Raw genomic sequence first — 12,768 nt, 5'->3', positions numbered from 1 at the left:
TTATGAGAGCATCCTTGGACTCAGGGGAGGTTCCCACGGACTGGAGATGTGCAAATGTATCCCCAATTCACAAAGGGGGATCGAAGGGTGACACGAGTAATTACAGACCAGTTAGTTTAACTCCTGTTCGAAGTAAAATAATGGAGTCGCTGGTTAAAGATGCATTGCAGGATCATCTAGACAGGACTGCAGCAATAATTCAGGCACACCATGGGTTTGTTAAGGGAAAGTCTTGTCTGACAAATTTGATAGGATATTATGATGTGGTTACAAGGAACTGGATGCAAAAAATAATTTTGATATCATATATTTGGATTTCAGGAAAGCTTTTGACACTGTTGCGCATGGAAGACTATTGTACAAAATGGAGCAGAATTGTATTAAGGGTAAGTTGCTACAATGGATAAAAAGATGGTTAAGTGCGAGAAGACAGAGGGTGGTAATCAATGGGTGCTGCTCGTCTTGGACTAATGTTATTAGTGGAGTCCCACAGGGTTCGGTGTTAGGTCCACTGTTGTTTTGTATATTTATCAATGATATTGATGAAGGTATATCAGGCTTAATGTCAAAGTTTGCAGATGATACAAAGGTTGGCAGGGTTGTTAATGACAGTGAACAGGCCGCCATAGCCTAGTGGTCAGGCGCGCAGGTGCATAAGTACACGTGACTTGAGTGACCGGGGTTCAAGCCCGTGACTACTGAATACGGTGCTGTTTCTTGTAGTCTGTCTGTCTTGTGAACTCCTCTGACCGTTTGGTCGTCCCAGAGTATAAACAGAAAATTTATTTATTTATTTTAATGGCAGTGTGCTACTGCAACAGGATCTAGATAATTTGGGCAGATGGGCTAAGAAGTGGCAACTGAAGTTTAACCTTGATAAATGCAAAGTACTGCATATGGGTAGAAGTAACCCCAGAGAAACGTACCAGCTGTGTGGTACTACACTTAAGGTGGTAGAAAATGAAAAAGACCTGGGAGTAATTGTGCAGGCAGATATGAAGTTTTCTGAGCAATGCAGACAGGCTGCCAGGGCAGGTCATGGGGTTTTGTCAATGATATATAGGAATTTTGCTAGCAGGGAAAAGGAGGTGATTATCGCTCTGTATAAGGCAATGGCCAGGCCAGGCCACGCCTTGAGTACTGCGTACAGGTCTGGAGGCCTCATTTTTAGGAAGGATGTAGATTTACTTGAGCATGTACAGAGGGCAACAAGATTGGTGAGGGGAATGAAGGGATCCTCTTATCAAGAGAGGCTTAAGTTCTGCAAATTGCAGTGGCTGGAGACTAGGCACCTGCGCGGCGATCTGATTGAGGTGTATAAGGCCTTGAATGGGTTCAGCAAGCTGAATTCTGATGGGATCCTCCCACTTGTTCAGATTACGAACCTAAGGAGGCATAAATTAAAATTACGAAAGGACAGATGTAGATGTGCGGAAATTTGCCTTTAGCCAGCGATTGGTTAATTATTGGAACAAACTTCCATCTGTTGTTGTGGAGGCTGATAGGTTGAATAAATTTAAGGAGGAACTGGACAGGCATTTGGAGGGAATGGTGTGATTTTTTTTTTTTTTTTTTTGGCTGATGCTGCATAAGCTCATACACTTGCTTGCTTGCATCACATGCCACTACTACTACTTCCTGTAAATTTCTGTGAGATAGCAATGTTTCCAGAATTTCTTGATGATAATAGGACCGGCCAAGGAACAGTACGAAAATCCAGTAAATCTTGTCGTCTTCGTTGTTCTTGTTGGGTTTTAGGAGTATCAGCGAATAAGGCCATGTTGCTCCGTGTATATTGTCTGTAAATTGAGTGTGTTGTGAGGTGCATTGTCAGTTTTCCTGGAACAAAAAGTCGGGTTGCCGGGAGAAAAAACAATGCTGACCTCGCCCAAGACGATTAATTTAGCCACATTGTGAGAAAGACCGACAAAAATTCTTCCGTCATCGACAGGATTCGAACTTAGGTCTTTTGCACCCGGTGAGGGGAGGACGGCGATCCTCTCAACTGTGTTACCCACGAGGGCAGTAATTCGGGTATACCAGTGCCGTGGTATATACCGTATATATGACAATAAGCAGGTAGATGGCCTTCTGGCTTGCAATAGAAATACTATTCAACATTCAAAAACTACAATAGAAGAGGAAAATGTTCCCTACAAAGCTATTATAAAACACACCTATTTTATTATTATTGCTAGATATATGGTGCAAAGAAGCTTGAGGCTTATGCTGCACCAGCCAAAAAACAATTCCCGAGTTACATTGAGAGAGAGAGAAAAAGTCAAAAGGAAATCACCAAGAAAGAGAAGAATGATGATATCCAGCTCAGGACCCTGGGTGTGCCAAGCCCATACTCACCAGATGTGAGCCCCTGGGGCATTTCCAGTAAGGCTAATGAAAATATATACTTATTATTGTTATCAGAAAACAAAATAAATTTAAAAGACATGAAGTTGAAATTGATTCAGTGCAATTATGTTTTTCAACTGCTGAGTAATATATCCTTAAAAGTAATAAGCAACACTCATAAAACTTGTTTTCTTTTTAATGCCAAACATGTATTTTGAGTATTTTGCATCCACACGCTGAATTCTGATGGGATTCTTCTAGTTGTTCAGATTACGAACCTAAGGGGGTATATATTTAAATTGAGGAAAAACAGCTGTAGAATAGATGTGCGGAATGCCTTTAGCCAGCGGGTGGTTAATTACCAGAACAAACATTTAGAGGGAATGGTTGTGTGAATTTTTTTTTTGGCTGATGCTACATAAGCTCATACGCTTGCTTTCTTGCATCACAAGCCACGATTACTATTACTATGTCATCTTACTATTAGCCAATAGATTTAATCTCTCACCCATAAATTTCCAATTAGAACAATAGTGAGATGCCAACTTTCGCATCTCACTATTGGTCAATAGATTTAATTTCTCACCCATAAATTAACTGTTGGCAGCACCTCTTGACATTATGCACATCATATTTTGGAAAAATTGGCAATCAGGAGTGTGACAGTAGGTAAGAATTTTATTTTTATATATGTTTATCCGTGTGTATTTACTATTCTTAATCTCTGTTTTGTAGTGTAACCCAAATAGAATTTTAACCTAAAATTATTTGGACGTAAAATTCATAATTCATATTTATTGGAATATAATTAATTTCAAATGTTCCGAAACTGTAACACTTTTTATTTTCTACCCCTAACAGCATGGTCCGATGATGTGAATCGATAAGATGCCTGAAACGTCACTTTAAATGTGCAGTGGTTTGGACTTTGGGCTATAAAGTTAATAAACTATATTATTAATTTCTTATATAAATTAAGGAATTAGAAAATGTGAAGTTAGCATTAGCGTTAGTAGAGGCATATGATGCAAGAAAGGAAGCTTATGCAGCATCAGCCAAAAAAAAAAAAACATTCCCATTTCACCCCTCCGTTCGTTTGAAATACCTGTCCAGCTGAGCCTTAAATTTATTTAAGCTATCAACTTCCACAACAAGGGATGGAAGTCTGTTCCACCAACCAACTACCCGCTGGCTAAAGGCAAATTTCTGCACATCTATCCTACATCTGTCTTTCCTCAATCTGAATTTATGCCCTCTCAGGTGATTATTCTGAGCAAGAGGAAGAATTCCATCGGCATTGAGCATGCTCAAACCATTCAAGGCTTTATACACCTCTATCAGATCACCTTGCCGGTGCCTAGTCTCCAGACACTGTAATGTGCAAAACTTAAGCCTTTCTTCGTAAGAGCAACCCTTTGTTCCCTTCACTAATCCTGTTGCCCTTCTCTGTACTCGTTCCAACAGCTAACAAATGCATTTCGAACATTTCTACAACCCACAATGCAGATGCAGCGCAAAACCTATTATTTGCAAAATTCAGAAGTGATGCAGTTTTTTGTCCACCACTATATATACCTGCCAAGTGGTGGGTTCGTCAACTAGTGAGAGGGGCGACAGCATCACGTTGCCCAGGAATCAGGTATCCCATAAATCAGTGTTATTTGAACGTCATTGTAATTCGAATGTCAACAAGACTTGAAGCCATGCGTGTATATTTTTTAATTCCATAATATCACACCAATGTGGAATTAGCATTTTCTTTAAAAGATTGTTGATAAAAGAGCAAAAACGTGAATGGAATTCTGTTCACTGTAAGCAATTTTGCAAGTAGCAACTGGAACTGATAACAAATCAACTTGTTTGGAATTTCAAATTTCATTAGAAAACATATCCTGAACAATTTAGAATCTGATAGTTATGAATAAAATTAAAAATGTGTTCTTATAGTTATTGTTTTTTTATATAAAAGATAATTGTACCCAGTTTTCGATTTTTGTGAATTGAAATTTTTATAATATACAAGGTGCATCTAAAAGGAAACAATTTTCAAATAATTTATTTTAAATACAATTTCAATGTTTATCCCCTTCAAAGTACTCTCCAGTTGCACCTATCCAGCACTCCCTTTGTGATTTCCAGGATCAAAAAGAGCAACAGAAGTCTTGAGAAGATACCACCTTTTAATTGCTGTGCTTTCTTCTGAATATCTGTTGAGCTGGATATCATCATTCTTCTTTCTTGGTGATTCCTTTCTACTTCACTCTCTCTCTCAGGGTAACTTGGGAATTTTTTTGGCTTGTGCAGCATAAGCTTGAGGCCCCCTTGCACCATATGGCTAATAATAATAAGTCCTCAAATATTTCTTTGAGATCGATTTTAATTTTTGGGAACAGAAAACAGTCACATGGCACTAGATCTCATGAATAATGCAGGTGCTCCAAGGTTTTGATCTTGTTTTTTTGTTGATGATGAACACAATCAGAGAAAATGCAAGCATGGACTTTATCTTCGATTGAGACAATCTTGCTTTCTTTAAATGAGGAAAAGAGAGTTTGCTACTGCATGCTTTGATGTTTGGTTCGCTGATCATACTGAACGACTCAGGATTCATCTCCTGTTATGAATGAATACAAATTTAATAACAATTCTTTGCTTTTAATTATGATCACTCATTTTTCCAATGAAGGATTAAAACTGTGATTAACTTAAAGAGGCACAATTCAACCAAAACTTAACCGACTGCAACCAGGGCTCACATCTGGTGAGTATGGGCTTGGCACACCCAGGGTCCTGAGCTGGATGTCATCATTCTTATTCTTCTTGATGATTCCCTTCTGCTTCTCTCTCTCTCTCTCTCTCTCTCTCTCTCTCTCAGGGTAATTCAGATTTTTTTTCTGCTGGTGCAGCATAAGCTCCAGGCTTCCTTGCACCATATGGCTAATAATAATAAAAATAAAAAAAAAAATAAAAAACTGATCCACACAGGAAGCTACAGCACGATATGCTGACATATGCAATGGCAAATTGTTGAGAAGCAACAATTCTCCTTTCATTTTAGCCACATCTTGTATTAGCTTAGCTAACATTAAGATGTCCTTGAAAAATGAAGGCATTAAAATTACTTTATGCTGCTTTATAAGTGGGTCCCAAAATTATTCAGATTTTTCATCTCCAGAATTCAGTTTGTCCCTGCAGTGGCGAACATTGCATACAGGCAGGACCTAGTCCTTTTATGATAATGAATGGAAGAGGGTGAATGTGTGAGAGAATGCAGTCTTCTGTGCTGAAAATTTACATTTTCAGATGTCTGAAAAAGCAAATATACTTGTATACATGTTGTACGTCAGGATATAAGTGTACCAAGTACATGTAGAGTGTTCTGATAGGTGCCCCAATTAAACTGCAATGGGAGAAACCTATCAGAAAACCCACTACCTTGCTGACAGGCATGGCATGGGATGGGATCTGCAGGCATAGGCTTCAGATGGCTTAGCCAATGTGAGATTTGTAACAGAGAAGTACTGTGCACCCACAGCATAATCTCTGTCCTGCATAGGGCATTCTGACCCTATGATTTTACTCCTCCATTCATACCAGTAGTCTTTCCCCCACCCAAACTTTTTATCTAGTGGACTCTACAGTCCCAAACCCTGTTCTGCCCAGTCCACTGTGCAGGATGAGTTCCTCCCACAGGGGTACTCCCTATCCCTTTAACTTCCAATTTCTGGATGGAAAATCTTCCTATTATCCACCTTCCATATCTTCACCCCAATTTTTCCCCAACACTTAACTATCACTGATATGCTCCTTTTCCTTTTCCAATAAAAACTTGCAGTTTGTTTTTCTTTTTTTTTGTTTTATTGGGGATCTCCCTGGCAATATCTAGGGTTTGCCCCAATCAGTCTTTACCTACTCTACACCTGGCCTACCTGGTTGGTGGCCAGGCGATGAGGGGGAATACCACTAGGGGGGCCCCCACAGCTAAATGGTCAGAGTAACAACATAGCAACACAACCAAACATTATGCTATGAACACTTCACCAACACTCATATTATCTCGCCTTTACAGTTTGTATTGCGATGCAGAGTATACTACATGGAGTTGGGGACTCCTCCTTGCCACTTGAAAAGAAACACTATACAGTGTTTAGTGTTTATCTATACATTGTATAGATAAACACTAAACACTGTATAGTATCTATACATTGTACTCCCCATATTCAAATTTTACATCCCCTATATCTGAATGACACCATGACTCTGATATCCTTGTCTGCATTTAATGACTTGACCAGCACTTCAAATTCATTTACTATGTTCATACCACTGATGTAAATGCAAGTATACTTGAACCTGTCCTTACTATTAATTATCCTAACACAGTCCAGCGAGGGGAATGCCAGAGATGTATTCATCTCTGGCAGTAAGCTAGATAATCTTGTAATAACTGAGAGTAAAGTGGAGGAGAAATTGTTGAAGATAAACACAAGAAAGGCACCTGGGGTGGATGGGATCTATCCAGTTATATTAAAGGAGGCAGCAAAGGAAGTAAGTAAACCCTTAGCTATAATTATGAGAGCTTCCTTCGCCTCAGGGGAGGTACCCATAGACTGTAGATGTGCAAATGTGACCCCAATTCACAAAGGAGGATCAAAGGCTGACACAAGTAATTATAGACCTCTGAGTTTAACTTCTGTTCCAGGGAAATTAATGGAGGCACTGGTTAAAGAAGCACTGCAGGATCATCTAGACAATACTTCAGTTGTAGCTCGGACACAGCATGGTTTTGTTAAGGGGAAGTCTTGCCCGACCAATTTGATTGGATACTATGATGCAGTCACAAAAGAACTGGATGCAGGGAATAACTTTGATATTATATACTTGGATCTTAGAAAGGCTTTTGATACTGTTGCATATGGAAGACTGCTGCACAAATTGGAGCAGTGTGGCGTTGGAGGCAAATTGCTGCTATGGATAAAGGGGTAGAAGACAGAGTGGTAATCAATGGACACTGCTCATCGTGGACTAATGTTTTTAGTGTAGTCCCTCAGGGTTCAATGTTGGGTCCATTATTGTTTTCTGTATTTATAAATAATACTGATGGTATATCAAGCTTAATGTCCAAGTTTGCTTCTTGAGTTTAACTTCTGTTCCAGGGAAATTAATGGAGGCACTGGTTAAAGAAGCACTGCAGGATCATCTAGACAATACTTCAGTTATAGCTCGGACACAGCATGGTTTTGTTAAGGGGAAGTCTTGCCCGACCAATTTGATTGGATACTATGAGAACTGGATGCAGGGAATAACTTTGATATTATATACTTGGATCTTAGAAAGGCTTTTGATACTGTTGCATATGGAAGACTGCTGCACAAATTGGAGCAGTGTGGCGTTGGAGGCAAATTGCTGCTATTGATAAAGGGGTAGTTGAGGGGGAGAAGACAGAGTGGTAATCAATGGACACTGCTCATCGTGGACTAATGTTATTAGTGTAGTCCCTCAGGGTTCAATGTTGGGTCCATTATTGTTTTCTGTATTTATAAATAATACTGATGATGGTATATCAAGCTTAATGTCCAAGTTTGCAGATGATACAAATGTTGGCAGGGTTGTTAAGGACACTACTGACGCAAATGAAGTTTAACATTGACAAATGTAAAGTACTACATATGGGAAACAGCAACCTCAGAGCAACATATCAACTCTGTGGTACTACACTGACAGTGGTAGAGAATGAAAAGGACCTGGGGGTAATTGTGCAGGCAGATATGAAGTTCTCTGAGCAGTGCAGACGGGCTGCAAAAGTAGCTCATGGTGTCTTATCAATGTTATACAGGAATTTTTCTAGCAGGGATAAGGAGGTGATTATTCCCTTGTATAAGCCAATGGTCAGGCCACACCTTGAGTACTGTATACAGGTCTGGAGGCCTCATTTCAAGAAGGATGTAGAGCTGCTGGAACGAGTACAGAGAACGGCAACAAGGTTAGTGAAGGGAACAAAGGGTTGCTCTTATGAAAAAAAAAGGCTTAAGTTTTGCAAATTACAGTGTCTGGAGACTAGGCACCGGTGAGGTGATCTGATAGAGGTGTATAAAGCCGTGAATGGTTTGAGCATGCTCAATGCTGATGGGATTCTGCCTCTTGCTCAGAATAATCACCTGAGAGGGCATAAATTCAAATTGAGGAAAGACAGATGTATGATAGATGTGCGGAAATTTGTCTTTAGCCAGTGGATAGTTGGTTGGTGGAACAGACTTCCATCCCTTGTTGTGGAAGTTGATAGCCTAAATAAATTTAAGGCTCAGCTGGACAGGTATTTCGAATGAACGGAGGGGGTGAAGTGGAAGTTTTTTTTCTTTTTTTTTTCTGGCTGATGCTGCATAAGCTTGCTTTCTTGCATCATATGCCTTTACTAATGCTAATGTATTTCCTTGTTCCATGAGGGCCCACAGTGGACCTAGATAGCCCTGGTACCTTGCTTTCTGGGCTGCTGCATGTTCTGATAAAAGCAGTGCACAAATTACTTTCACTTCTGCCTGCAGCTATTGTTAATCCATTAGTCTGTGTATCTAAGGTTGCAATTTTCCAACTGACCTAACGCTGCCTTGATAGCATAATAAAATATTCTTGCACCCTTTCTATTTAAGTGTATCATATCCCTGTAGAAGCAGTCTCTACTCTTAACTAGCACAATGCTGAGAAAAATTCTACCATATGAACTCTGGGGGCTCACATCTGGTGAGTATGGGCTTGGCACACCCAGGGTCTTGAGCTGGATATCATCATTCTTCTCTTTCTTGGTCATTCCCTTCTACTTTTGACTCTCTCTCTCTCTCTCTCTCTCTCAGGGTTTGTTGTTTGGTTTTTAGGAGCATTAGCAACTAAGGCCATATTGCTCTGGGATATGCGGCGGTCATTCCCTGACCTTTCCGCATCCTCCGTATTTGGTGGTGACGAGCTCGAACCTCGGTCTAATCAAGAAGCGTGTGCTACGCCCTGCTGCTCCTTCCCACCTGGCTATGGAGGCGCCTTCTCTCTCTCAGGGTGAATCGGGAATTTTTTTTTTTTGACTGGTGCAACATAAGCATCAGGCTTCTTTGCACCATATACCTATTATTATTAATAATAATGATATGAGTCTTGCACAATTGCTCCAGGGCCAAATTGATTGTCAATGCTACCATCATGTATTCCCTCATATTGTATCTTGACAGATTGCAGACACTTACAAATTTAATCTAACTTGTGCACTTTAGATTGAATTCCTCCACTGTGACTTTTCTCCCCTTCTTGTTGATTTTGTGATCACTTAATTTACCCATAATCAATTATGAAAATACCAAAATGAATTATTTCAAATTAGTATACTCAAACAAGCTTTAAGTTTAACTGGTAAAAAAAATGCATCAAAATACTATAGAAAGTACTCTACCATACACAAACTAAGATGTTTCCTTAAATCACAACTTTGAAAATGTATTAATAAAAGTTAAATGGCGAGAGGGATTCCATGAGTATGAAGTGTTTTCATTCTGCTTCATAGGGAAAATGTCTTTTCACATACTTCTCAAGAAAATGATTTATCCTTAGTATGGATTAAAAGTTTTTTTTTCAAATTGTTGGCTGAAAAAATCCCTGGCACATTTCACAAGAAAATGGTCTCTCCTTAGTATTGCTAACAGGAGTTTGAATTGCATGATAGAGAACTCTGCCACATATTTTACAAGAAAATGGTTTCTATCAATTAAGAATTAACAGATATGTTTTTTGATGCATAGGTTTCACAAGGAACTAGCTTTTCCTGAGTGTGAATTAGTAGGTGTGTTTTCAGGTAACTTGATTGTGTATATGCTTTGCCACACATTGCACAACAAAATGGTTTCTCCTGAGTATGAACTAGAAGATGTGTTTTTAGGTGACTTGATTGTGAAAATGCTTTGCCACATGTTCCACAACAAAATGGTTTCTGCTGAGTATGAACTAACAGGTGCGTTTTCAGAACACCTGATTTTGAAAACGCTTTGCTACATATTTTACAAGAAAATGGTTTCTCGTTAGTATGAACTATCATGTGTGATTTTAGGTGACTTGACTGTGAAAATACATTGCCACAATTTTCACAACAAAACGGCTTCTCCCGAGTATGAACTAACAGGTGTGTTTTTAGACCACCTGAACTCGCAAATGCCTTGCCACATATTTTACAAGAAAATGGTTTCTCCTTAGTATGAACAAACAAGTGTCTTTTTAGATGACAAAATAGCGAAAACGCCTTACCACATGTCTCACAACAAAATGATTTTTCTTTAGTATGAACTAAGAAGTGTTTTTTCAAGTAATCTGATTGCAAAAATCTTTTGCCACATATTTCACAGGAAACTGGTTTCTCCTGAGTATGAATTAACAGATGTCTTTTCAGATCACTTGATTTTGTAAATGCCTTGCCACATATTTCACAGGGAAACCGTTTCTTCTGGCCAAGAATAGTTTTGTGATATGGATATGCCAATGCTGTTTTTCCATGTTCTTCATTCATATTTCTGATTATTATTAATTTTTCTTCCTGTCTTAGAATCTCTGTACATTTTAAATATTTTTTTGAAATATTTTCTACTTCTTCTAAATATGTATGTATTCAACAGAGCCCTACCGATTCTACATTTCTGATACACAGTTCTTCCATGTTGCAAGTCTATTGTTTACTTGAAAAAAATTAGCTGGTGTAAACTGCACACATCTATCATGAAGATTCCTACAGAAATTCTCAATTCTCACTTTGAGTGAAGAACCTAGTTTTGTCGAGAATAATTAAAATGCACAGTAACTAAGCAACAATGGTTCTATTCCAGTCCTGTGTTTCATTTATCTGTTGGCATCAAAGTATTTTTTCCTCATTGAACCTGAAAAAGTGAAAAGAATCAGTTATGTTCATAATAATGTAATAACAGGTGAAATTTAAAGTATCTTAATCAAAAGTGCTTCTGTTCAAATTTTCAGAAATTTCTTACAACCAATTTCCCAAAATAAAATCTGAAGCAATTCTTGATAATACTATATGGGCAGTCAGATAAAAAGGTACTTACTTTTATTGAATGATCAATGAATTACCTTTAATCACTGACAGGAACCCCTGGATGGGCTTAAATACAAAATAGAAAATGTTTTGCTGCTTACAACTGAAGATTCAATGTACTGTACTTTACAGAAGATAAAATGATCTGGACAATATAAGATGCACCCACATTTTTGAAGGCACTTGGGAAAAGATTTTATTGCATATTTGAAAGTGCAGGCTAAACAAACTTTCAGTGCAAAATAAGGTTTGACATTTTACAATGGGTATTGTAAAATGTTAATAACGTGTCGCCATCGATGTCACATTCAGTGTTACCAATGGTATGGTCTTCAAAGACATCAAAGTTATTGCTGATTCCACATTTCTTGAAAGATATGGCAAATGCTTCACTACCTACACAAATTTTTCACTATTTGTAAAACTAGTAAATTGTTTGTTACTTTTCATTGTGTTAATGTGAAATCACAGTTCGGTGTAACCATCCATTTAGCCCACTACTCACAAAGGGTTTGTTATTTTTGAGATGTCCACTGGTTAGCAAAGGCCTCCTGGAATTACAGCTAATTCTGCGTTTGATTCAGCAAAAAGACATCACTACATACATTTCTTAGTTTTTTTTTATTTTATAGTGTACTTTTAGAGTCATAAGTTGTAGTGGGATTTGGGGAAACAAAACTGCCATTTTCCAAGAAAATAAATTTCATCTTACAGTCCAGCAAATATAGTAATTTTTATATAGTGCCTGCATGACAGAATATTTAGCTTGTATGTGTTTTTGGCACATCATTAACCCACACCACTATGGTTTGAATATTGACAGACACGTAATTTTTGCAACTGTTAAAACAACCAAGAATTCACTTTACTTTCCTTCTGGAGATTGGCTAACTACAGCCTTTGTGCATGCATATACAAGGTGTGATAAAAAGGTTTGAGGAGTGCCTTTTAAATTGTGACCTTATAGTTAGTTTTGCCTTGTTTGGCAATTTATCTAATCACAGAATCGCACGAATTACCAAAGTAATATGCGTGCGAGTCTGTGATTATATAACAGAATCGCACGAATTACCAAAGTAATATTCAGCTGGTCTGAATTCACATGCACTGAAAAGAATGTGTTTTAAGTGTTTTACTGCATTTTAAAATGAACAGTTATATTGGGCAGCAAATTTTGTTTAAAATTAGTAAAAAGTGCTACAGAAACCGACAAAATGTTAAAAAGTTTCAGAGACAGTGGTATAGGTCATTCAAAGATTTTTCAGTGGTTTGCAAAGTTTAAAGAGGGTCACTTGTCCATTAAGATGATTCTCTCTCTCTCTCTCTCTCTCTAGCTACCCTTCAGC

At 38.2% G+C, this 12,768-nt stretch overlaps 1 protein-coding gene across 1 annotated transcript; it reads right to left on the bottom strand.

Moving 5' to 3' along the window:
• Window positions 1–10,014: 10,014 nt before the first annotated feature.
• Window positions 10,015–11,134, bottom strand: LOC150075484 (uncharacterized). Its single transcript, XM_090388880.1, has one exon. The coding sequence runs from the start codon at window positions 10,883–10,885 to the stop codon at window positions 10,094–10,096; it is 792 nt and encodes a 263-aa protein (XP_090245006.1). The 5' UTR covers window positions 10,886–11,134; the 3' UTR covers window positions 10,015–10,093.
• Between the last annotated feature and the right edge of the window lie 1,634 nt (window positions 11,135–12,768).

This window comes from Mastigoproctus giganteus, chromosome 14 (genome assembly GCF_048544385.1).
Source record: "Mastigoproctus giganteus isolate SK-2022 chromosome 14, ASM4854438v1, whole genome shotgun sequence".
Taxonomy (NCBI): domain Eukaryota; kingdom Metazoa; phylum Arthropoda; class Arachnida; order Uropygi; family Thelyphonidae; genus Mastigoproctus; species Mastigoproctus giganteus.
This window is presented reverse-complemented; position numbering and strand designations above follow the sequence as displayed.